General features: G+C 31.6%; 1 protein-coding gene across 2 annotated transcripts; it reads right to left on the bottom strand.

The window, feature by feature from the left end:
- Window positions 1–23: 23 nt before the first annotated feature.
- Window positions 24–22,375, bottom strand: LOC126748863 (dual serine/threonine and tyrosine protein kinase-like). Of its 2 annotated transcripts, XM_050458374.1 has the most exons (12): window positions 21,935–22,375; window positions 13,118–13,290; window positions 12,606–12,932; window positions 12,351–12,549; window positions 12,101–12,282; window positions 11,786–12,023; window positions 11,108–11,538; window positions 6,363–6,703; window positions 1,422–1,668; window positions 1,097–1,346; window positions 596–751; window positions 24–433 (listed from the first exon to the last, which is right to left on the bottom strand). In XM_050458374.1, exons 1-12 carry the CDS (start codon window positions 22,050–22,052, stop codon window positions 366–368), a joined length of 2,730 nt encoding a protein of 909 aa, XP_050314331.1. In that variant the 5' UTR covers window positions 22,053–22,375; the 3' UTR covers window positions 24–365. The 2 variants fall into 2 exon arrangements, with proteins under 2 accessions (XP_050314331.1, XP_050314330.1); XM_050458373.1 differs by lacking the exon at window positions 24–433 and having other exon boundaries at window positions 440–751.
- Between the last annotated feature and the right edge of the window lie 5,200 nt (window positions 22,376–27,575).

The raw sequence follows: 27,575 nt of genomic DNA, 5'->3' as shown, positions 1-27,575 counted from the left end.
ATCACAAAATTTCAAAAAGCACAGCAATGAGTAAAAGAATACCTATTAAACTTTAAGAACTAGTTATACAGTGTCCTAAAGTAAGCAAAAATTTCATTATTTCGCTTTTAATGTAAGTATTAAAAAAAAACTTCATGTAAATTTTTCGCTTAATAGAACATAATACACATAATACACAATATTTGTTTGTTCTTCTAAAAAATCTTTACTTACAAATCGAATTTAAAATGAGACATTTTCCAAACTAAAGTGATATATAAAAAATGGTTATATTGGAAAAATAATAAAGTTTTTGCTTAGTTTGTAAACATCTGATAAACAGCTTCGAGCGTTAAGTAATATAGTAATCACATAAATAAAAAAAGTTAAATTTGGTTTTTACATAAATTAAACTGTTGATAACCTAATTTCACATCCTCCTCTGATAAGGCATCTGGAATAACAAATAAAATCAATAAAACTAACTATAAAACAAAAACTTTAACTCGTTAAATTGTTACTTAGTACTCTCTAATATTCATATAACTATAATTTGTAAAATCCTGGTCTTTGTAATAATTATAACATCCAGTTGGACTACAAGAAGGAAACTTGCCTTGGTTTGCCTCCAACTTCGCGTTATTGTAAATTTGCTCCAGTTGCGGCTGGACGTGGCCCAAAAGAGGTCGCTCTGAAGGCTCTGCAGCCCAACACTGTTCCATGAGATTCCAGCAGGCTTGATTAAAATGTGGTAAACATTCAGGCCTTATTCCTAAAATATACAAGTTACAGACCTTACAAATTTTCTTAAAAACTCATACATGTGTATAAAGTAAATACAAGAGTAATTTTTATAGAAAACTTTTTCAAGTTACTGGGGTTTTAAATAAAATGCTCTTCTGAGTTAGATCCCTAATACAAGTCTAATATGTTGTACCAGTTTTCTTCAAATTAAATTTATTAAAAAAAATTATACAGAAAATATAGATATGATTTGTACCTTATTATTTATCACTGCAACTTTCAAAATATTTAAAAATTATGAAAGTGCTACTTTCTACCGTCGTAGAAAGATAAAATCAGTTTTATTTGGCGATTTTTACTGAATATCTCATACCTTTCCTAACATTACTCCACAATTGTTCCTTATTTTGGAATTGGTCAAACTGCGTTGGAAGTCTTACTTTGCCAGCACATATGTACCAAAAGAGAATGCCGAAAGCATAAACATCAACACTTGAATCGTAACGGCGACTGTGTAATTCGGGAGCCATGTGCACAGGTGTTCCAACTATACTACCAGACATCATGGCCTCCGGTATGCAAAATCCAAAATCTGTTAATTTTGCCCTATCCTCATTATCCAGCTTAAATATAAGAAATGTTATATTAAATATAACCTATTCTTACGTATGAGAAAAAACTTACAAAAAATAACTTACCAAAACATTTTTCAATTTAATATCTCGATGTACTAGTCCCTGCGAATGCAAATAGCGAATACCTTCAATGACATCAATGGCTATACGTAACCTTTTTATCCATGAAAGACCAGTCTTTAAACCACAATAGAGATCTCTAGGCATTCGTTCCATTATAAGGAGAACGGCAGGAGAAGAACCTCCTCCGTATGTGTAATCTATCACAGATCCTCTTAATTTCACTATTCGAGGGTGTTCAGGAATTGTTCTAAAAGAGGACATATATCTTATTTTTGCTATAATTGTAATTTTATATTCAGGATGTCATAAAAAAATACAGGCGCTTGAAAATGTAACCTCTGATGGAGTTTCAGGAATATTGTCAATGCATTTAGATAGTGCTACATTAAGTCTTTAGATTCTGGGAATAAAATAGAAAGTGGTCTGAAATCTATAAAAAAATTACATCACAATTACTTTCTTTAATTCTGGAAATAATTTACGAAATCACTACACAGAAACACCTGGGGGATGTAAAAAATAATTTGCCAATACGAAACATACATAAGAACGTTAAATACATAGCAGTGTTACGAAAACCGACAATAATTATAAACGAATATGAATAAATCTATAAATACTAAATTGAATTTTAAAATTAATAATGCGAGAGATTTCTTAACAGCATTTTATTTGTTTTAAGCTTATTCTTTTTTACTTCAAGCTGAAAATTTAGGAACAAAAATAATATTTTATATTCACTTGCATGTTTATAAATAATAAGAAAATTAAAATGGGAAATTAGAATCCAATTTTCTGGATTTTTATTTATGTTTTGTGCTTATGTAATGCTTAATAATTTTCAAATTTGTTTTACTCGATCACGATGCATTGTAACGAAATAAACTTTGAATATCATCTGTATAAATAAGTGTATAACACTTTTTCTTAAACGTCTAGATTTTTTAGGTCAAGAAAGAACCTAAAATATGCAAAATAGTAAATTATTTTAACCCTTAATTGGCTAATGTATCTACCAGGATACATTAGTATTGACACGCTTTTAGCAAGATATCGTAAAACGGGCAGTGTATACTGAAAGATACAAAAGCATGTAGCAAGGCAATTCGGTAGTGGGGATGATCGAAGCGCAACGTTTACCATGAGCGATGGCGGGCAAAACAGATATTGACGAGGTAAGTTTTTTTGTAAAACTATGCAGCTTTTTTGTTAATGTTTGTTATTGCGTGTTTTGCAATGTAAAGTTAGGGCTTCCAAAAGGTGTCTTTGAACATTTGTTGCGAAATATCTAAAGTTTTTTTTGTCTATATTTGAGGTTATTTTTGTTTGTATCTGATAAGATACATTGCCCATTAGAGGCACCTGTCTTTTAAAAATATAAAAAAAAAATTACGGGGTGTTTTACTGCATTATTTATTTATTTCAGTTTCTAAGCAGTATCAATAGCCATAGAAATAGAGGAGTGGACTATTTTACGCTATTACCACCCGAAGACTGGTACATTTCCGATGTTGGGTCCTCATCAGATGATGAAGAGGTGGACACAAATGTTTTGGATTTGAATAATCCTGAAATTCATTCACCACAGTAGATCAATCTAATGATTTTGATAGATCTGATTACAATATACCATTATCCGTTATTACGGAGAATTTAAAAAACAAAAACAAAAAAAAGATAAAAAGGCATAATTTCAAATGGGAAAAGGAAGATTTTGAGTATTATCAATTGCCCATTGAGATTGAACACGAGTCTCCAGATGATATACTTACTCCCCTAAATATTTTCAAAAATTTTGGGACGATTCTGTTATTGAGTACATTATAGAGCAAACCAATATCTACTTAACAGGTACGTCAATAAACACGTCTTTTAGTGAAATAAAAGCCTTTTTAGGCGTGGAACTTCTTATGGGAGTTGTAAGCATGCAGTCCTTTGAAGACTACTGGTCTCTAAATCTTCGATATAACCTTATTGCTGATGCTATGCCGGTAAAAAGGTTAAAAAAATTTAAACGACTTATTCATTTTCAAGACAATAATGCTGATGCCCATAGAGATCGTCTTTTCAAGATAAGACCTTTGTTAGAAAGAATTAGGACTAACTGTATAAAAACCAAGGGTGAGAACCTTTATTCGATTGACGAAATGATGATAGCATATAAATATATGCCAAAAAAACCTAAAAAATGGGGCTTCAAGATGTTTGTAAGAGCTGGGATATCTGGAATAGTGTACAATTTTTTTTATATATACTGGATCTACTACTTTTGACAACATGATTTTTTCTGGAACCGAAGCTGAACTTGGATCAGGCGGAAAAGTAGTTGTACAGCTTTGTAAAACGATTCCAAACCCCACTGAGACTTATGTATATTTTGATAATTGGTTTACTTCTTTAAATCTGATTATTTTACTAAAAAACGAATATGGCATAAACAGTTTAGGTACTGTGCGGAGTAACCAATTGCAGGGTTGTACATTAGAACAAGATAAATCTTTCCTCAAGAAGGGTAGGGGGACTTTTGATTATAAAGTCGATAATAATGCAGGCATTGCAGTCGTAAAATGGGATGACACAATGGGTGGTGTAGACTTAGCTGACATGCTAATAGCTCTTTATAATAGACCTTATAAGTCACGGCGTTGGTATTTGGGGATATTCAGACAACTTATTGATATTTGTGTAAATAACTCTTGATTGTTGCACAGACGAGACAGTGAAGTCCTTGGCCGGAAATATGACCATTTGAAAGAATTCAGAGTAAGTTTGGCTTTATCGTTGCTTAAAACCGAGCAAAAGACCAAATTTCGAAAATCTGACTTGCAAACGATCAGTCAGCAAAAAAGATTAGGGCTCCAGTAATGGCAAGACCAACTGATGATATCAGATATGACCAAATTGGACATTTTTCCACATTTACACGAAAAGGAAGATGTAGGCTGTGTACTGATGGACAAACCACGGTTTTTTGTCAAAAGTGTAATGTAAGATTATGTTTTGTGCAAGGACAGAATACGCGCAATTGTTTTTTAATATACCATGTTAAAGATGCCTGAGCGGTCAATGTATCCCATAGGATACGTAATTTTTCTTTGTATGTAAGCAAAAAAAAAATTTTTTTCGTATTTTTTGTACTCTGTATAATGCAAATAAAGAAAATGCAAATAATTGAAATTAAAAACTTGCCCGATTAAGGGTTAAAAACATTTATATTTAAAATCGGCGTTAAATTCAGTAGAGTAAATTCACCTTTAGTCTTTACAGGAATAAATAGCGACGCCACATCAGTATGTAAATTGTCTGCCTAGAACGGCATGCGAGGCAGCAGGTTTTTGCTTTTTCGAGAATCTTGAATGCATTTATTTACATTATTTTCCAAGTGTTTAGCAGTTTACCAGTTTTAAAGTTTTATTAGTGAGGATTTTTGATTGTATATCTTGTTAGGTCTCAAAATATGCCAAAACGCAAATGCACTTATTTAGATACAATTTTTCGGTTATACCCTTTCTATAAACTAAAGAAAAACAACCAGTGATGTAATTTGCAATTCTTTAATACCAAATACTCATAAAGCCAAGCTTGATATTGAGACTCATATAAATAAGCAAATAAGAGCAGGAAATTTTCTAGTAGCTTTTGCAGAAATCAAGTCAATACAAGCAGCTGAAGCCACATTAGCTTTCTATACGGTCTGTCATCACCAATCTATAAGTCGATGGATTGCACGACCAAGGTAAATTTTTAATTATTATCTTATATGTGTCGTATATGTAATGGTATATTTTTGGTGTAAGTTAAACAAAGCAATTTACTTTGATTCGGTTATAGCCAAGAAGGTTTCTCGTGGACGGACTAAGATCCAGAATATTTTAAATTAATTGGACCATCTACTCTTGAAATGACTACACAAAATAAACAATCAATGCAAGAAATCATAATGCACTTAAAATGTTTGCAAGGCTGATACAGTATTTTGATTATAAAAGTTGAGGAATTCAAACTAAATTATTAGACATTAGTACTGCTCCAATCAAAAAAGTAAAAACAACTTGTGACTTGAAAAAAAATGTGTCGCATTCTCAGGGGATAACTGCAATAAAAAGTTTGGTAGCATAGGCAAAAAAGGTGAAAATTATGCTTTTAATAAATTCAAAGCTGAAGTTAACCAAATTAGATTGTCCCAGTAATAATGCAGTGCACCATAGTTGTGTAAAACTAAAAGTTGATATATAATCCATAATACTAGTATTTACACTGTACGATTTAAATCACTAAACGAATTTTGTGAATTTGTGAGCACAGAATATGAAACTCTCTTATATATAACCATTTTAAAAATGTTTCATGCTCTTAAGGCAGATTTCTTGTCTCAAGATGTTCCTCATATACTTAAATCATTTTTCAGAAGCCTATCTTTTTCTTGTTCATTCTTTGATGTCTGTTTTCCATACAATGGCAATTATAAAAAATGTTATTTCTAGTTTAGATGAAAGAGCAGCTAACAAATTCATACCTTTAAAAGTTCGAGAAATTTTAAATAAGTAATTTTAGTAATACACTGAAAATGGTTTATAATGGATATGGATCTCTATATGGATTATAGAGTTATTTAGTTTAAAACATATGAGCTATTTAGAGTTTTATGATTTTGCGCTCTCTTCAGAAGATTTAACTATTTTAAACAAAATACAAAGCAGTGAGGAGTATCTTTAAATTGATTAAATTATTTGTGTTTAATGTAATTTAAGTTAATGTTTATCTGGTAACAAAAAGAAAATTTAGTCGTTTTTCCGGATTTTTGCTAGGGCTTGTCTTGAATAGGCAAGTTTTAATCTGGTAACCCTATCATTCCCAGGTTGGTACAAAAGATTTAAATTTGAACGCCCTGTATGGTATATGCCATTATACTCAGCCTCCAGCATACTGTAACATAAATACCTTGTGTAATAAAACTCCATTGCCAAATCAGTCCAGTGTCGATCATCTGGAGGAACCACAGACTTTATCGCACAAGGATCAACTCCACCCCATGGTTCGCAAGACGAAACTACCCCATACTGGCCTCGTCCAATTTCCCTAATTAGTTTAGGTCTACCCCATCTAACCAAATCACACATCGAAGTACTCTCAAGGGCCAATTTTGCCAATTTTGGGGCGTGTTTTTTCCTTATGGCGATTCTTTGTTCTTCAGTATGTTCAAGGTGGCCAGAAAGCTGGTTGTCTAAGCTGCGCATTGCTGACAAGAAAGTTTCATGTGACGACTTTACATGCTCTTGAAACTACAAATTAATAAATGAATGATTAGTAACTTTGTAATTTTAGTTTATAAAAGGTAGGCAGGTCTTTAAAATATCAATGATAAGTAATTTTTTTATGTTTTCTGTAATATGATGAATCTATTATGATAAATGATCGTAAAAAGACCAGTTAATGAATTAATGATGTATTATTTGAAAGTTATGCAAGAAAATGAAAAGGTTATTTTGTTTAAGAGCAGTGGCGGCTCGCGCCCTGTAATCTAAGGTAGGCGACATATTATTATAACAGTGCGCACACCGAAAAAAAAACTGTGGTGCCACGGCCACTTTTCATTAATAATTTACTAAAAATAAGAAAAAAATAACGTTTTCGAAATCTTTAAAAAAAAATTATCTAAAAATATATTTTTTTAAATTTAGATTTCAATCAACAAAAAAAAAATGCGGAAACAAAAAAAACAAAATGAAACACACCTTTCAAAGTTGTATGAATTTAAATTATGATCGTAATTTTTGTGTTATATCCATATTTCATTTCATTTCACTAAATCCTTAGATATATACACTACCTACTGTTATTGACAGATACCTACTATAAGATGCAAAGATGCAGTAAATATTCTTCTATATTATAAACAAATACAAATAAATTAATTTTTATTAACGATTTAATTTTTAATTTTTGTACAAATAAATTATCTTTTTTACTTACTTACCAAAAATGCATGGTTATTTAATTATGCACCTTTGAACTTATGTAGTTTTCTTCTTTTTAATACTATTTCTAAAAAAGATTAAAGTTGAATACTACTTAACTAAAAGATATCATAATATTCTTATACTTAACATAGATTTTGTTTTTAATTTTTGATTTTTAAAATTTTTTTTTGTTTTTTTTATTTTTAAAATTTTTTGTTGTTTTTTTTTAAGTTTTTTATTTTAGTTGTAAAACAACTAATTTTTATGAATAAGGTTTATTCTTTTGTCCTTTAAAAGCGCAAACCTACTTATTATTAAATCTGTAAAATTATCAGATCCCTGTAAAGAGCAAAAGAGTTCCTTTTCGATGGAAATTAAAACAAGTGATGATAAGCGCTCATTACCTATTTTATTTCGGGAATATGTTTTTATGCGTTTAAGGCATGAAAAATGTCTTTCAACTGATGTACTTGTGATTGGTATTGTAGCAATAAGCGTAAAAAGTGTAAAAGCTTGGGGAAATATTAAGACCATTATCTATAAAATTAAAATCGACTCTACATTTAATGTTGTTAGTTCTTCATCGTGAAAAATTACACTTAACTCATTAATTAGTTGCTGTTTGTCAAAAATATTTTTATAAAGGTTGGTGACACTTGTAACTAAAGAAGTTGGAAAACTTTTCTTATACTCTTGGAACTTAGAATCAACCAATGCAAAATAAGTTAACTGCGATAGATCTATTTGCGTCGAAATATTATCAATAATCTCATAAAATAAAATTCGCAAACAAGACTTTTCATCCCCTTTGATAGTGTTTGATAATTTTATTCTTTTTGATGGTGTAGGATTATCCACGCTATCTATCATATCGCCTGAAATTCTAATTTTTGCTTCTTCAAAAAATTGTTCGAAGGTTAATTCATTCCGCAAGGACTGTAGACCCTCTTTTGTTAAAAATACCTGTTTTTGACAATATGCTATATCTAAAGACTTTTTTTGCAAAATACTAAATAGTGGATCCGTAATATCAAATACATTTTTGTAAGCCGCGGTTAAAAAAGAAAATTTTAAACCTTTCACAAATCTAAGATATCCCTTTGCCCCGTTAATTGACTCGGATGATGAAGATTGATCGTCAATAATTCTTTGAAAAACTTTTTTTAAGTCATTCCATTTTGAATCTAAAAGATGAACGATTTTTGAACGTGAAGCCCATCTGGTATCTACAGCAGTCGGTATCCTTTTTCCAACTATAGAGTCCAAAATAAATGTTCACTTTGCAGATTGATGGAAGAAGCCGGGAATTGAAGTTACGCTCGCAAAAAAAAATTAGGCAATTTTTAATAGTTTTTGCACCATTCTGTAGAACTAAGTTTAATCGGTGCGCACTGCAATGTGTAAATAAAGCTAATGGAGCATCGTCTTTAATTTTTTTTTGCAAACCATTTAACGAACCAGCCATTACGCTAGCGTCATCATAACATTGACCAACTAAATTTTTCTTATAATCGAAAGGACTTAAAACAGAAACAATTAATTCGTACATCGCGTCTGCCGTTCTATCTTGACTTACATCAAAAAATCCCAAAAATCTCTCTTTAATGTCACCAGATTGGTTTACATATCTGACCGAAATAGCGCATTGTGATTTTTCTAAAATGTCAGTAGTGTCATCAGCTTGTACAGAAAAAAATAATGCTTCTTTTATTTCTTTATGTATTGTCTCCAAAAGGTGTTCAGAGATACAACCTATTATATCGTTTTGGATAGTCTTAGACAAACCAGAAAAATTATTGCCTATTTTTTTTTAATGGTTTTGCATTTCGATGTCACGTTTAACTAACAAGTTAAATGTTTCCAGAAAATTGCCAGTGTTAAAAGAATCGGATTTTTCATTGTGGCCTCTAAGATAATTCTTTTTTGCAAGATGACAAGTGACATCAATCAAATAGCTCAATAAATTTATATTTTTTCTTACATCCTCGTTATAGGATTTTAAAAACAAAGAAGACTGTATTTTTAATGCATCCTGTATAGTGCTACTATTTTTTTGCAAGCGCTTTAGACTAAGGTAGCTACTCATATGCTCCTCTGACGATTCATGTTTTTTTATGCTAGCTGACAGATTTTTTAAATCGCAAAAACCCTGAGACACCCAAACATTATTTCTATTACCTCCTAAAAGTATACAAGGCCAACAAAACAAACTTTGTTTAAAATAACTACCTCATAACCATTGATGGGTTTCGAACCACTGGGTCTTAAAGGATCGCGAGAATGCTTGGCCTTGCTTTTTGTCAGGTTTTAAAATTGAAAGGGGGGTGTAGGGCAACCAATAGAAATTATTTCCCTACGATCATTTTCATTTAGGCGGGAAAATGGGGTTTCTTGTAAAGAACAAATTACATCATGCACAAGGGTTTCGGCGAGATTATTGGCCATTCTAAAAAAAAATAGTAAAAGGATCAAACAACTAGGGTAGGTATGCACCTCTACTTCTACAAAAATTACCTACTTTCTACTCTATATTATAATATTCTCAAAAATATACAACCCCTTAATAGGTACCTCTACTACCTCTACAAACTTTAATAGCACAATTATTATTCTAATATACTTATACTTATCTAATATAAACCAAATTCAAAATTCAATGGAGAAGCAACCATACGACGTACGACAGCAGAAAAATCGTTCAAAGCTGAAAGAAACGGAAGAAACCAGCCACAAACCGTTAATTAATAAAAACAAAACCCCGCCAAGAAAAATCTGGAATTATTTTCCTCCTATCATATTATTAGTATTAGTACCATCACCATCTTTATTGCTCCTATGTAGTTTTAAATAAGTGCAACAAAGTCGCCACAGCAGAAAATCCCGCCCCACCATTGATTTTCCATTGAACGAGGGCTCATCTCATCCGTGCTTTAATTATCATACTGAAACTCACCCAATTGTTCTAAAAATTAAATACGTTATAAAAATCGTAGTCATTGCTTGAACATTTACAACAAAAAACCTAGACTGCCATGAAAAATGTACATTTTTAATATTTTTTACATTTAAGTAAGAAAACAGAATTTGTATTGCGTGCTAAATTTTTTTCCACTTGTGCTAGATTTAGTACAATCGTACTCTAAAATCACCAGCCCTTTCCCCGTTATCGATCGACGAACGAGCGCTTCGAGCGAATTGACGAAGCCGGTCGAAGGCGCCCGAATTGTCCGCCTAACAGTGCATTTTGTCGCATAGAATAATTTTGTTTCACGTCGGCCGCTGTAAGTTTTGTATGGGAGATTGCCGCCGTAGAGACCATTAAATACAGGCGGTTGGAAATATCGCCTTCCTATATATAATATCGTATTCATTTGATTTTATGAGGCGAGTCGCTTTAGACTAGCTCAGGTTTCACGTAAAGTGGCGATAGATGCATGCGTATTAACATTAGACTAGGAGGTTTATCAGATATTTTAGTATTACATTAAAAAGAATGATTATATTATATAAATTATAATGGTAATTTTTTTTCAAATTTGTGAATTTTAGTGACAAACAAGTGAATTTTATAAGGTAGGCGGCGCCTACCTTGCCTACCCTGACGAGCCGCCGCTGTTTAAGAGATCGAGAATGAGATTTATGAGGATATTTACATCATTTTTTAATAAGACAAAGATCTTAATATTTCCTAGGCCTAACTTATCACAAGAAAACAAACTAGTTTACCTGCGTTGATATTGTTTTAGCCAATTTAGAAGCACTCAGCGAATCAATAATATTAGTAACAACTTGAAGCTGCCACTGTAGGGTGCACTGGAATTGGCTATTTGACGACCAAGGCGAAGTAAGTGAGCCTAGCAACTTCCTCAATCTATCCATAAAGTTGTGAATAATAGAGAATGATGTGGGAGTCTTTAAGTCGACGTTGTAAGCAGCATGAATAATTTGCTTAACTGCATCAGAGGCAGACAGATTATTTTCTAAATCATGGCAGTTTTTTTCCAGGCTCTCTAAACATCTCTGAAGGGTTCCAGTAAAGCTCTCCTGTAAACATCCTACTGATTGGACTAATTGCGTAGCTACAGCTGTTCTTAGCCTTTGTAAAACTAATTGTTGGATTTCCATCGTTGCGACTTTAGGTGAAACCTGGAGTTGACCTAATTAAAACCACAAACTAAAATTATTACACCACAAAGGTCGTTTCTATTCATAACGTCATTTTACAGAGGAAATGCCGTAACTAAAATATTATATTCAGTTAAACTAGAGCTTTTTAATGTAGTTTTTTTGCCTGTAGAATATATAAAATGTTCGTTACGACCCATCGCCTGGAAAACGACAATAATGTTAATAACTTCCATTAGAATGTAATTTTAATATGCACTGCAGTAGACTCATACTTACCGGTATTTGAGGAGTTATATCCTTCTAATACTTCTGCTACATTAGACTTCATATCTTGCAAATTTTTTTGTATGATATTCATGATTTTTTCTTGTTCCTCAGTCGTAATTTTCATAAGATCCTTATACATTTTTAACTCAATTTCTTGGGCATATAAAATTCGTCTTGGAGTAATTTGTATTTCTCTTGCCATGTCAAATGCACACAGTATGAATTTTTTCAGGCAGGAATTATGAATCTAGTAATTAATATAGTTGCTTATATTTGCTACTTTAAGTTAATTGCAAGTTAATTTTATAAAAACATTAATCTTACCTCACTTATTGATTTGGCCATTTGAAGAACTTTTGATTTTAAGAGGTCTTTAATAAATGGAACAAAATCTTTGTTGATGGATTTATAGCACATCACAGCATTATCTAATGAACATTCCATGCAAAATGACTTTTTGCGGAGAATTTTATCACTTTCTTTTTCTTGATTGCTATTGAGAAATCCTAGAATATGACAATTCATATTAAATAAACAAACTCGCGAAAATTCTGGATTTTCGTGAAAATGTTACCTAATCTGGTTAATTGCTCTCGCAAGCTGTGTAAATGATTTTCACTCCTTTGACTTTCAACGAGATGTTTTTCCGATTCAGTAAGTGATTCAGTACTATCAGCTAACATAGCTTCTGCTACCCGAGTACCTGATGAGACACTCACAAACAAAAATGGAACTGAATAAATATCTTTCAATTTTCTTATCTCCTGTATATTCTAAACAAAGAGCTTAAGTAAGTTTAATATCATTAATACTAAAATGTGTTACTTACCGCATCACTTAACGTGTCTTCAGATACCACATAGACTATCACAGGCAAAACTTTTTCAATTCTATTAGATATTATTTCAACCAATTGTTCTAACTGACAATCAGGAGGAATACTTATGTTAAAGTTTTCTTTTAATATTTTATTTTTCAGGACAACTTCTACTGATGGGCAGTGGTCTAATAAGTTTTCAGTGTCATTTCTTTTTAAATCCTCTTCGGGGATTGTCACCCATGACGAATCTTGATGAGCATTTAACTTCTCGACTATCTCTATTTCATGTTCAAGTGTTAGATAAATACTTTTTGTGGGGCCATACATAAAAGTTATCTAGAAAATGAAAAGTTTATTAAATTATATACAGTTTGAATATACCAAAAACGACAGAATAACCAAGAGAGTAAATACATCAAAATCAAAAACATCAAGCAAAAGAATAAAAGTTTGATTTGGCTTAAATCTGCTTATTATTAGTGAGGTGATTGGTATTGGTACTCTTTATGACAGAAACTTACATGTCTCCATTGGTTGCTAAAATAAGGAAGGACTACTTGTTGTAACAAACGATTGACAAACAAAGCTTTCGCATGACAGGATTGTCCAAACACTATTAAATTGGGAATCTTTTTGACATTACGTGATAATACTTCCAAGGCATCACAGATCAGTAATTCTCTTTTAACATCTCCTGCAACAAAAACAATGAGTTAATTTTATGGATTAAGGACTTGAACTAAAACTAAATTAGAATCCAATTAAGATTTATTATTGTAAAAACTATACAGGATAATTTTATTAATTTATATCAAATATATCACTTGAATGGATAGTTGTTAAATTAGTATGAATTCATTTGCCATTATGGGGCATTGCCTACTTAAAGGTGATTATTTTACAAACTATTTTAAGTAACCAATGTAGGAAATACCCATTTTTGTTGCAAGTTTTGCATATTAAATATTCTTTTTATGGTAAACTTATATAAATAAAACACATTATTTTTATGAGCCTCTAGGGCGTAAAAATTAGTCACATAATCCTAAATAGATAAGGAAATAATACTTATTCGAAAAATTCACCAGTTAAGTTCCGATGCCATCAGAGTTACATATTTAAAGTCTTGTGATTGTAAAAGCAATTCAATCCACTTCTTGACAAATTCATTTACAGAAGAATTTATCATTGTTCAACTGAACCAATGATCCTGTAAAATCACATTAAGAGCACAATAATAAAATAACAACCATTAACATCTCTAACAATCAGGATCATTAATAATACATAGAGAGGCTAACTTAAGAATGCTTGAGGTGTATATAATTATGTAACTCAAATTTCCCATTAGTAAGTATCCTACATAGTCAAAGTCAAACAAACTTTATGTTATTTTTTATCTCCTTTTTGACACCAGACTAAATCAATTAAGCATTACCACATGACAGAGGGAAGAATAAGAGAAGATCTTACAGCTATAAGATACTCAATGGTTAAAAGGTTATCACCAAAAGCTACAGACAGTAAAAGGTAGATCGACTAGCTTCGAAATAGAAATGTCCTCACAAACAGGGTATTATAACACATTTCAGTGATTTATTTTTTATTTATTTATTTACACTCTACAGTAAAAAAACAATTATAGGGTAGGTTATGAATCAAGTCAATAAGTTACAGTATTCCTATTAAACTATTTGTCTTAAATAAGTAATTGATAAATTAAAAATATCATATTCACTTTCCAAATTATTGTAGAGGCAACACATGGATATTACAGGAGAATTTAGGTAATAGTTGCTTCGAGCAAGGTCCACAGTAAATAGCAATGGATATCTTGTCCAGTACACAGGTACATTAAGAGCTAGCATACCCAACAAATTGGGATGTCTATTTCTCTTCCAATTAATTTGGACAAAAATGTCTGTTCTTCGCCTTTCCAAGCTCACTAAATTAAATTTATTAGTTTTTACTGACATTAACTTTTCTGATGATTTAGAGTGTTTATTTATTAAAGTAAATATAGGCAAAACAATTTTTCTTGTTGGAACAGTCTATAGACCACCAAGGTCAGATTTAGGGCGTTGTGTTGAATGTTTTGATGATATATTATCACATGCATGTCTACAGTATGAGAATATTATCCTGGGTGATGATATTGTTAATCATTGAACAAATAATATTTTACTTGATTGTCTTACAGCTTATGATTTTACTCAGTTAATAAATGAGCCTACTCGTATTGCTGCTATGGCATAAACACTCATTGATGTTACCTATTTTAATAAACCCTCAAATGTTACAAGTACAGCACTACTTAACGCTGATCTAATTAGTGACCATCAAGCTATATTCTGTAGTATCGAGATTGCAGCACAGAGTAAGGAGATAAAAACGAAACTCTAATTTTAAACATTTTAATTAAAAAGAATTTTTATAAGGACCTGAATAAAATTGTGTGGGATAATGTGTACTATATCAATAATCTAGATGAAAAAATTCAGTATCTTACTAGTAATATTTGCTTATTATTTGATAGACATGCATCCTTTACGACGTCAAAAATTTCTAAGCCTTATACCCAATGGATAACTGCAAATGTGCAGCTTTTTATAAAAGAAAAAAATAAGGCATTGTCGAGCTTTAAAAAATCTAAAAATTTAGCGGATTGGGCATATTATAGACAGATGCGTTATCTTGTGGTGGGAATGATTAGGCGAGAAAAAAGAAATTATCTGCAATTTCATCAGAACATCAGAGATAGTAAACAGTTATGGGAAGCTATTAATAATATAAGTCTAAAAAATGTCTCTAATCGTTCTATTCCTTTAAATCTCCGAGATCCAAACAAAATTAATGACTATTTTGCTTCAATTTATAGCCCGTTAGGTAGTTGCCCGGAAGAAGTTGCTAATTTTCAGAATAAGCAGTTTAAGCATGATCTAAATTTTTCATTTCGATTAGCCAAAGTTGAGGAAATTTCTAAAATAGTCTTAAACCTAAAATCAAATGCACACGGTTGTGATTCAATATCAGCGTCAATGTTACAACACTGTATTCCAAAGCTATCTCCACATATTACGCATATTATAAACTGTTGCCTAGAAACTGGGTATTTCCCTGGTATGTGGAAAATTTCTCGCTTAACACCTTTGGCTAAAGTTAATATTTTGACTAATTTCTGCGACCTTAGACCAATTTCAATTATCCCAGTCATCGCTAAAGTTTAGGAGAAGTTTATACAGCCGCAAATTTATGATTTTCTCACCTTCAATAATATTATACCGCATAAACAATCTGGGATTAGAAAACAACATAGCACGACATCTGTCTTACTAAACGTTCCCCAAGAGATAATTTCTGCAATGGATAAAGGTGACTTCACAGCACTTATAATGCTTGACTTTTCCAAAGCATTTGACACCTTGGATCATCATTTGCTTTTAGCAAAATTGGCTTATGGGCTTTGATAACGTTTCTCAAATGTTTTTTAGATCCTACTTTTATTTTGTTTATTTATCTGCAATTTGGGAATATGCAGCTCATACATACCTGTATCCTTGTAGTTATTATATCTTAATAAGTTATTCAGGACTCTCTCAATATTTAAAATATGCAGGTTGTAACAAGGGCACCAAACAATGGAACAATACTCCAAAATGTTTCTTATGTATGACACATAGAGAGTTCTAACACAGTTAGTATTGGTAAAACTTTTAAAACTTTACAACTTTTTAGTAAAAACCCATATAATTTTGTTGCCTTGTTTATAATGGTATAAATATGAGCTTTAAAATTGAGCTGAGTATCAAAAGTAACACCCAAATCTTGCATTTCATCTAATCGAGATAAAATCACCCTATTTATGCTATACTGATATTGAATTGAGATATATTTTTCGGGAAAAACTTACTACATAGCATTTATTTATATTAAAATGTAAGTTGTTAGCTACAGACCAAGAAAAAATATATAGAAGTCTTTTTGGATCATTTCACAATCTTTCACATTATTAATTTTCTGATCAGAGCTTTAGAATTTTAGTGATTACTTCAATTAAGTCATTGACGAACAAAATGAACATTAGGGGTCCTAAATTTGATCCCTCACACCAGATGAGGCACGAAAAGAATCTGAGTGATAGCTCTTGATGACAACTTTCTGACGTCTATTTTTTAAATATGAGTGCAAGAATCGTACCAAATGATTGCTAAAGCCATATTGATTTTCAAGTTTTTTTAAAAGTATAATGTGTGATACTTTATCAAAGGCCTTAGTAAAATCAGTATAAACTACATCCACTTGTGATTTTTTATCAAGACAAGCAATAAATTGAGTATTGTTAGCCAAGTTGGATACAGTTGACCTTTTCATAAAAAAACCATTTTGGTAATTACTGACTTTAGTTTTAACAATGATGGACAAGGAGGAACATCACTGAAATATGATAAACTTACCGCCCTGATGTGAAACAATGAACTGAACCGCAATAAACCAATTTAAATATTGGATCAGGTAATGAAAAGTTGGATTTGGAACTATGCACTTCAACGAGATTCGACAGGAGTAAGTCGACACTACAGCGTTGCGTTATTCCCTTACAGCTTTTTATGTGTTAAAACTGAAAGATTTTCAAGATCAAGTCACTCTAACGAGGAACTATCTGAAATTTGTTATAGGTGATCAAGCAATACAGTCTGACAGATGTAGGTATGGATGTCAAACATCGGAGTCTATACAGCACATTGCGGGAGGTTGTCAGGCATTGGCGACAACGGAATATAAACGACACGATTTAGCGAGAATACTCCATCAAAAGCTAGCAAAAAAAATAAACCTTCTGGCATCAGATAAAATACTATATTACAAGCACGCCCCGGAGCTGATAGTTTAAAATCAACACAAATTGTACCGGGACCGGACTGAACTTACCGGTTATTGAATTAGTTTAATCATCTCTATGTATGTATCAGGGAAAAACTGCTTCTCAGACTGTTTGAAAGAAGCCATCTTTGTACTAATATTCAAGAAGGGAAGTTCAGATGATGCAGGCAACTATAGGCCAATGTCTCTTGTTTCTATTATATCAAACATTATTGAAAAATGTTTGTCTGCACAGATGGTGCAGTACTTTGAGGAAATGGGATGTTTAGTGAGAGTCAATTTGGGTTAAGGAAGAATAGGAAAACAACACAGGGTATACTTAACATGATAGTTAATGTAATGGAAGCTTTTGATGAGCAATGTTATAATACAGTTCAGTTTTGTGACCTCAGCAAAGCTTTTGACTGTGTCAACCATCAAATCAAAGGAGCATCCAACTTTTGGAATCTTACTAACTGACAGGTATCAAAGGGTTCAGTATGGTGGTGTGGAGTCATCAAAGAAAGAAATAAAAATTGGTGTCCCAGGATTCCATTCTCTTCTTAATTTTATTAATGATTTGCCCCTTCTGGGCCCCAACATATTTTACACCCTTTTTGCTAATGACACCACTATCTCTATTACTGGCAGTTCCCTTCAAGCTTCTCGATTGGATTCCTTAGTCGCACAGAAGATGGTTGAGAGGTAGTTTATATTGAACAGGCTAATGTTAAACAAGAAGAATTGTTTTTTCTCCAAGAAATGTTGATGGCTGTAATAATCAATTTCAGCATATCAAATTTCTTGGTGTACTCATTGATCCTACAACACAATGGTATTTACACACTGAATGGATAACTTCAAAGTTATATAAAAAACCAGTACATTCTTTGCCACCTTGCCTACTTTTTAACTTTTGATTGTGTTTAAGTTAAAAGAAAAAATAAAACTAATTTTTATAGAAAATGCATTTTATTCAATAGAATTATTTGCATATTTGTGAAAAACCATATAATCTGTAGTTAATTAATTGCCTAGTGCCTATAATTAAATATATTATTATATGTGTGTATCTCTGTAATTAAGTATTTTAGCTTATTTTATTATAAAAATAACCTTATTTTTAAAAACCTTTTTTAATGATTGCTGATGGCGTTTTTTGGCACTGCACTGCTATCAGCAAGTTGCATTGTTGCTTGTGGGTGGAGTTTTCTGGATATTTACTATTTACAGCATATTGTCTTAATCATTAAACATCAAATACTAGTATTCTTGATAAAGACATTGTATATGATTTTGGCAGGGGTGAAGGGTTTGGGGGGCTAGTTTATTATTTTAGTAACTCGCATTTACAATGTGGGATGATAAGTTGTAAATACTTGTTACAGTTAGATTGTTTTTAAATCAATGAAATCTATAATTTACTCTGTATTCTTCTTATTGTTTTTGCTGTCTTTTTTTATTTTTTGTAACTGCAGCAATCTTTGCACATACGGGTGTTGTGCAAAGGTGCAATACCCTATTTTTTTTATTTTTTCTTTTTATTATCTGTCAAATTAATCTTAGAAGTTATTACATCTCTGAGATTATTATATTGTGGATAGAAAAATGTGTGCAGTGCAAATTCTATAGAAAATAATAAATATGGAAGGGTGCAGGGCTACTGCATTCTCCAAAAATATAACTATGTATTATTTTTTAACTAATTCATATACATCTTTCAAATTGTTTATTTTAGTAATAATCAGGCAACAAAACTAGCGTGATTTTCATTATTGTGACATATGTACATTACTTCTGTGATTTTCACATGAATTTGAATTAGTAATTCCAGTTTTGGAGGAAAAATACAGCATCTTTACTAAAGATAAGCTAATTGTGTGATACATTCTTCTAAAACATTTTTCATTATTGACATGTAACCTTTATGTTTTCTATATTATACCTGGAACCAGTGGTGGATTTGAACTTTTATCGTCCCTAGGCAATTTGAAACTCCTCGCCCTTATTTTAACAAAAAATATGATTTTGATAATTTTTTTTGTCTGAATGCCTAATCAATATTGTTGATTATTTTTAAAGGATTACAAACATAATAAACAATGCTCGGAATCTCATTTATTTTATTTCAATTAATACCGCCAAGTCAAAAACCCGTTTTTCTAACACTCGCATTCACAGGTTGTTGCATCTTATTACTTGTATATTTGCAAGCCAGTTACTTTTATCTGCTGATGACTGACGTGATCTGACGTTGTATGCAACTTAATCTTGCTAAATGTTCTATAATTAGCTTTTTAAGAAAGGAAATTAATCATATGTATGATTATACATTAAATGACACTTAACCTCTTGGATTATATAAAAGACCTTGGTGTTTCTGACCAAAGTCTTCTTGTCTTCTTGCACATTGATCAACTATCGGGCTGTGCTATAAAGCTTCTTGTTTTTGTTAAATGCATACTTGCGGATTTTAATAGTGTAAAAAGCTTTAAATCTATATACTGTTCTATTGTATGATTAATGTTGGACCATGGGTCTTCGGTCTGGTCTCCAAGCTATAATTTCTATAAAAGCAAAATTGAAAGAGTTCAAACATATTTTTTATGTTTTGCTGCTTTCAAGCTTGATTCTCCATTGAATTTTATAAATGAGCACATCAAGTTATTAGCATTAACAACTATACATATTTATTTAGATCTCTGTTCTATAAAATCGTAAATTCCTTGACTGATGATGCCAGAGCTGTTAGGTGTTGTTGGATTCTCTGTACCTCAAAGGGTGCTTCGCGTTCACTTTTAGTGAGTCACATTTCAGAACAAAATATGCATTTAATTCTCCATTAGCCAAAACATGTAGGGAAGTGAATTTGCTACCGGAAACCATTGACATATTTAAACTTTCCTTAAAATCATTTAAGAGTAAAGTCAAAATATTTTTAAATAGTTAACCTTTGTAGGTAATATTTTTATTATTAGAACTTCCTATAGAGAGACTTCCTATATAGAAGAGCCTATATTATTCATTTTTTTTAAGTAAATTTGACAAGTGTAGTGTGTATATATCATGTAATGAAGCCTATGATTATTCCAAATTTTTTAAATTGTCTATAGTTAAATATTTTTACATAGAAATGGTTGTATCTTATTACCATTAATAAACTATTACTGTTATTATCATTATTTTTCAGCTGCAAAATCACAGATAGTTTATTCTATCTATAGACAAGAACAAATCTGACTACTGTCAACAACGCAAGAGCATATAACTTTTCTCAATGTGTTTTTTCAATCAAGATCAATGATAGTTTAAAACATGTTTTAAGGCACAACATCTTTCAGTACTACAATTTGAAATAAAGAGTTCAAACCAATATTCATGAATGCAAAAATTGTTCCAAATTTTGCCACACCTATATTCTGCCACCCAGGCAATGGCCTATGTTACCGTTATGGTAAATCTGCCACTGCCTGGAACACTGTAGAGTTTGGTTTTTTTTATATCAAGTGTAATAATAGTATTGTAATACTTTAAGTTTTTAGATTGGACAATGTAACTGTTTCTTGGATATTTTTCTAAACATTTATGTAAGCCATTAATCAGTCTATAAGAATTTATAAGATGACTGAGATGTTTATATTTCATTGTGCCATTTCCTTTATGCTATATTACTGATATAAAGGCACATTCAAAAATAATCATTGGATTAAAAACAAGAAAGTGTAAAGCAGTTATCACATTAGCTATCAATGTATCAACATTTATTTTTATTTTATGACTACCGTGTTGATTATATTGTTATACATTTAATTGGACTCTCTAAATTCCAGGATAAAAGACAGTTTAAGATTTGTATTTTTACTTAAAATTATTACTTAGAATAATCATTAATATAATATGTTATTTTAGTGACCCAGTTAATTGTTTTTACTTTTTTAGATATAGTTGGATATAGAGCCAAATAAAACTTCAAGCCTTTCTCATTATGCCAATGTTTCAGCCAATATTAAACCTTTTTCAGGTCTACAGGAATAAATAAGTCTTTTCTTTGTATTAGTTTCAAAACCAATACTTGGTTAATTTGGATACCTTGTATGCTAATATTGGGGTTGTTACTATGTTCTCCAAAAATATACCCTTTAGGGCATCTTAAAGCTGTATCAATGTTCCGTTTCATAATTGATCATGAATATTTGCCTATTCACTTTTCACTACTATCACTATATTGATGGAGTGTCCCTTGAGGAATACTGTTATATTTTGTTCTATTTTGGTTAAAAGATTAGTGTAACTATTGCAGTAAATAAGTAAACAAATTAACTATTAAGACTATGTAATCTTTATTAGTAGATAAGCCCTCAGACAGTAAGATAAACCATGCAAATATGGAAAAATCTAAGAACCATACTATCATTTAAAAAACTGGGTGAGATAAAGTTAAGATCAAAAGAAAAGAGTAACAGTATGTTGATACTTACTCCCCAGTTGAAATAAATCATTGATATCATCCAATGATGAATTTGTGTCTCTCAAAAGTCTTTGTAAACTTTGGCAATGCCTGAAATAACATTTCAGTTCCTTTGGCAATTCAGACATTTTTCTCTCTGTATTCACAACATTAGTAATCAACGCTAAAGAGTCTTAACAACACTGACTCATAGATTATTGTTATTAATTTACAATACTATTTTGGTTTATAATCAAAATGTATAAAGTAAAAAAAAAACAGTTTTTTTGGCCCTTGATTTGGGATTTATTCTGATTTTTCTCTGTGGCTTTATGCTTTATGCTTGCTAGAGTACCGGAGGCTTTTACAAATATACAGACACTATCACGGTTTTCACATCTTTTTTGAAATAAATATTTTTTTTACTTTTCTTGTAATTTTTTTTATTTTGTTTTGGTTATTATTTGTTTGATTTGCGAAGATGACTTTAATGACATATGTCGTATGTTCCTTTTTGTGTGAGTGATTAAGGTGATTTTTCATGCACCCGTCATACACTGATCCGATAATCCGACAATACTACGATTAGTTAGACAAATTTCGTGCCAAATTCCATACAAAAAGTTTTTTGTGTGTTGTCTTTGTTATATATAAAGTTGGTAAATTTATTCTTGTTTTAAATATTTATACTTTATTATTTATAAAGGATTGTTTATTATTTTTTCATCAAACTAGCAGGATAACAGCTGATAACACCGTAATTTTTTCCGGAAATTTCGGAAAAACTTGGTCGAATATTAAAAATACTGCAGAGGCAGATCGAATTTTTGAATGGTTTCAATTTTGAAAGAACAAGTTAACTTTAAACTAGTCTAAAACTAAATACGGTTCTTTTGCTTTAAGTGCAAATACCCTACCTGAATTTCAATTTTTGCGGACATACGAAAACGTCAGAAAACAGAAAACAATAAATATCTAAAGGTATATTAACAGATCAGTATTTGTGTCTAGATCAGCAAAGAGAATATATTATCACCAAAATTAGATTTTTGATTGGACGTTTAAAATTGCTACAAACTTTTTTATTGATTGAGCAATTAAAAATTGTATACCATGCCTTGGGTTAATCCCAACTTAGCTATGGAATAGCGGGTTGAGGTACAGTACCTCAGGCAATGTCATTTGGCTAATTTGGATGTGAAAAATTGTGCTAAAACCTGTTTGGCATATTTAAAATACCAGGCAAAATATGGAGGTTCCCTCTGGGAGTGAAATTTTTGAGAAATCATTTAAAATTTATATTAAGCAACATATAAATCGGACGGACAGAAAGGATATTCATCGCTTTCTCTATGAATGCGATAAACTGATTTACTAGTAATGTGGTTTTTTTGATAGCATTGTGTATCTTGTGAGTGATTGTAATGATTTGAGAGTATTGTGATAGTTCTGCATATAAAGAGAAAAATTGAAGTATAAGTAAAACTTTTGATCCATGATAAAAAGTGACTTTAAAAAATCCCTAATAAACACATTAAACCCGGAGGGACCCATATAGCGCTAACAAGCTACAATATTGCCGCTGATGGAAGATATTTAAAATAAACTATTATTAATAATAGTCCTATGGTTGGAATATTTGGTGTGACCCTCAAATCCAAAACAGTTTTTATCTTCAATGTTTTAATTTTCTCCCGAAGTCATCGCTAGCGAAACATGTGTCGAGAGTAAAATAAAGAGTTTTGGTTAGTGGTAAAACTGTCTCGTGATTTTAGCAGGATAAAATAATATGAATTGTTATAGAAGGATTCTTTAAGGGAGATGCCTACTACCTGAGCATAATCCACACCCTTAATCTTGCCTCGTACTTGGAATTGTTTAGATCATCTATTCCAAATTATGTTTAGATTTCCGGTAATGTATTTTTTAGCTCGATTTTTAGGCTACCGGATAGAGTTAGACATTTTCTGATTTCACTGCCTAACTGGCCGACTCTATCTTTACCATATATACGAGTGTGATTGGTTATGCACACTACTTGGGTCCGCGGACTGCTGACAAGCCGACTCTTAACTATTAATTAAGATTACAATTTCTACATAATTTTTGTATTTTCCGATTGTAACACTCCAGTAGAAGTTCAGATCCTTTTGAAAGCAATATCGATATGCTCTGAAACAATAAGCTAAAATCAAAGCCAATGACAATCATATTAAAACTGAAAAAACTCTTCTAAATGTGAGTGAGCCTTGTAATTTCCGTCCAATTTCTATATTATCTACCCTCTCCAAGATAGTTGAAAAACTTGCAAAAATCAGAATTTTGTCTTTTTTGCAACATAATTGCATTTTATCTGCAAATCAGTTTGGATTTCAAACGGGAAAAGGGACTCATGACGCTGTTTTCGGCTTTTTGGAGAGTGTCTATGTGTCCTTAAATTCTGGAGAGTCCGCGGAGGCAGTGTTTTACGATTTATCCAAGGCATTTGATTGTGTAGATCATGGAATACTGCTGTCTAAGCTCAATAATTATGGCTTTAGAGGTGTGGCATTGCAATGGCTGGAATCCTATCTGTCTAATCGTACCCAAAGAGTTACAGTATCTGGATGTTTATCTGATTCCAGATTCCTTAAAACTGGAGTACCTCATGGTTCAGTGTTAGGACCACTATTATTTTTGCTCTATGTAAATGATTTGGGTTCATTAAAACTGCAGGGCAAAGCGGTTCAGTTTGCTGATGATACCACCATTTTATGGAATCATAGAGATTCTGATAATGTTAGAGCCCAGGTTTTTAAGGATCTTAAGATTTTATCGGAATGGTGTGCTGCAAACAGGCTTGTATTTAATGTGAGCAAAACCTTTATTATGGGATTTAAGTGTGAGTTTAAGTAAACGTTCAGGGCCTTATGTTTAGTGAAAACTCCCCCTTGCAAAACAAAGAAAGCTGTAAGTTCCTTGGTATTACCATTGATGGTCGCCTTCGCTTCGAAGACCATATCCTAAATCTTGCATCAAAATTATCCTCTGGATGCTTTGCAGTAAGAATGGCGGGGCATGAGCTGGGAGGGGTAGTTGCACGTTCAGTGTACTTTTCTCTTATTGAGTCCCATCTTCGTTATGGCTTGCCTTTTTGGGGTTTAAGCAACAAGGGATTATTAAACATAATTTTTGTGATTCAAAAAAAGGCAGTTAGATACCTATGTTCCGCTGGGTTAAGAGATTCTTGTAAACCTCTCTTTATATCTCAAAAAATCCAAACTCTTTTTTCTCTTTTTATCTTAGAAACAGCTACTCTTATTCATAAATGTCCTAAACCTCCCTCTAACACTGATCATATGACTCGCCAGGTTAACGATTTTCCCTTACCAATCCCTACATCCTCCCTCACCAAGAAGTCACTTATATACCTTAGCAAAAAAATTTACAACCATGTTCCTCTATGTATCAGACAAATTTTAGAAGTTAAGAAATTCAAAAAGGAATTAAAAATCACTTTTATTATCCAGGGCATATTATAGCCTTGACGATTTTTTTAATGATACCTTTTAACCTGTGCTCTGACATCATTTTAGTTGAAAGAACTCGTCCATTATCTCAAAGAGACCTACGTAACTAGAGAAAAAATGAAAACTCCAAGTCTCAGTCTCAAAATGTCTTTTTAATTAATCAGGTGGTGACATGTTTCGCTAATAAACCATCATCAGACCTTATAGCTAGATGACCTGCTAAGTACTGTCATTTAGTGTTTTAGTTTTGTTTCCTATTAAATAATTTAATTTACTTCCTCTAAATTCTGTTTTATTGACAGCTTTACTTATTTTTTAATCAAATTTATGAAACAGATGCTTTTTTTTCTCAATCTGTTTTGTTATGATTAATTTTGGTAATGTGTGTAAATTTTATGGTAAAGTGTTTTAGATGTTATGTTTGTTTAAAATTTGAAATTTAAAGTGAATTTGGAATTTTTTTGTTTTTAGGATGGTTGTACACAAGATTTTGTTGTCTTACGTAATATAGCACATTTTCTTTCTTTCTTTCTGTATGTAGAGAACCATTAACACTCAAAGGGCTGACGATATTAATATAACAGTAGAAAATGTTAGCAACTATTTCAGAATAATAGTCAATGATATTACTTAGAAAATTTCCAAACCTTGATTCATTGAGAAATATTAAAAACTTTAACATACCAAACAACAATTTTTTTTAGTCCTCTCTCAGAAATTGAAGTTCATAATATCATCATAAACCTTAAGAATATAAAAAAAGAGTTCAGATATTTTGGTTTTATTATTTATTATTTAACAGTCAGTGCTTTCAATCAGGTATTTTTCCAGAAACTCTAAAGAAGGTCTATAAAGTCACAAATCCAATTTTTAACACATGTGTCAAACTGTAGGCTCATTTCTCTGCTTCCAATAGTTGCAAAAGTTGTGGAAAAGTGCATGTTAAAACAAATATCTGGCTACTTTGAAAGCAATGGCATTTTACGAATTGTCAATTTGGCCTTACGCGAAAAAGAAACACAGTTATGGGAATTTTGAATCCCATGTCGCTTCTCATGGATGGCTTTGAGAGGGGTGATTAAAATGTCACACAGTTTTTCGACCTGAGTAAGGCCTTTGACTATGTCCGATATGACTTTCTAAAATTTGAATAACCTTATATGCCATAACTTTGAGAGCAACAATGTTAAACTAATAACTTCATATCTTAAAGAAAGGCCACGAACTGTTAGGGTGGAGAGTGTATCGGAGGAAAAGATAATCAGTCTTAGAGTACCACAAGATTCACAAGACTCAGGACCTCTATTACTGCTAATATACGTTAATGATGTTCTGATATGTGATCCTAATTCAAGATATTATAGGTTTCTCGATGACATAACCATCATAACTGGCAGCAATGATTGTTGTCTTGCTCAGAGACATCCATGACACCGATAATAAGAAAAGCGTTAAATTTTTGTGTATTCACCTATGCCCAAAATTAAAGTGGGATGTTCAGGCAGACACTGTCTGTAAAAAGTTAAAGAGTACCGCTAATCTCTTGAGATGGTTAGCATCTTCGGTATCTCTAGAAACCCTTAAAGGCTACCATGCTACTGCTACTACTAATCTTTAAGTCAATAATGTCATATGAGATAATACGGAATAATCAAGCAAAATATATTTAGAGCAAAATGTTTATTGGCTTAGCAGAATGTTTTCGGCCTGTGAGCCATCATCAGTGCTAATTGCCAGTTACGCACAAGAGTTCCTTCAAAAATATTTAAGATTATACATATTACATACACTAAATGCAGAAGGACCTACAATATTAAGGAATCTTAACATTTCCTTCCTCATTTACATATTGAAACACATTTTAATAATTTCACAACACATCATGACACTCATTACCACCAAACGCATTATAATGGTTACCTGCGAGAGCGGCCTTTTGTCGTCTGGAGTGTCAATCAAGACCGGAGTTCACTGGAGTAAAATCTTGTTCTCATTGCTACTACACTGCTGTCCTAACCATACTAACAATGTCACTTTCCGTGATTTTCTAAAGTGCACTTTTGCTGGGCCATCAAACATACTTTTATATTTAAAGACATTAATCAGACATTAATAAATACATAAAGCATAGACTGTTATTATATTCAGGGCTCTAAAACTACC

Source organism: Anthonomus grandis, chromosome 22, assembly GCF_022605725.1.
Source record: "Anthonomus grandis grandis chromosome 22, icAntGran1.3, whole genome shotgun sequence".
NCBI lineage: Eukaryota > Metazoa > Arthropoda > Insecta > Coleoptera > Curculionidae > Anthonomus > Anthonomus grandis.
This window is presented reverse-complemented; position numbering and strand designations above follow the sequence as displayed.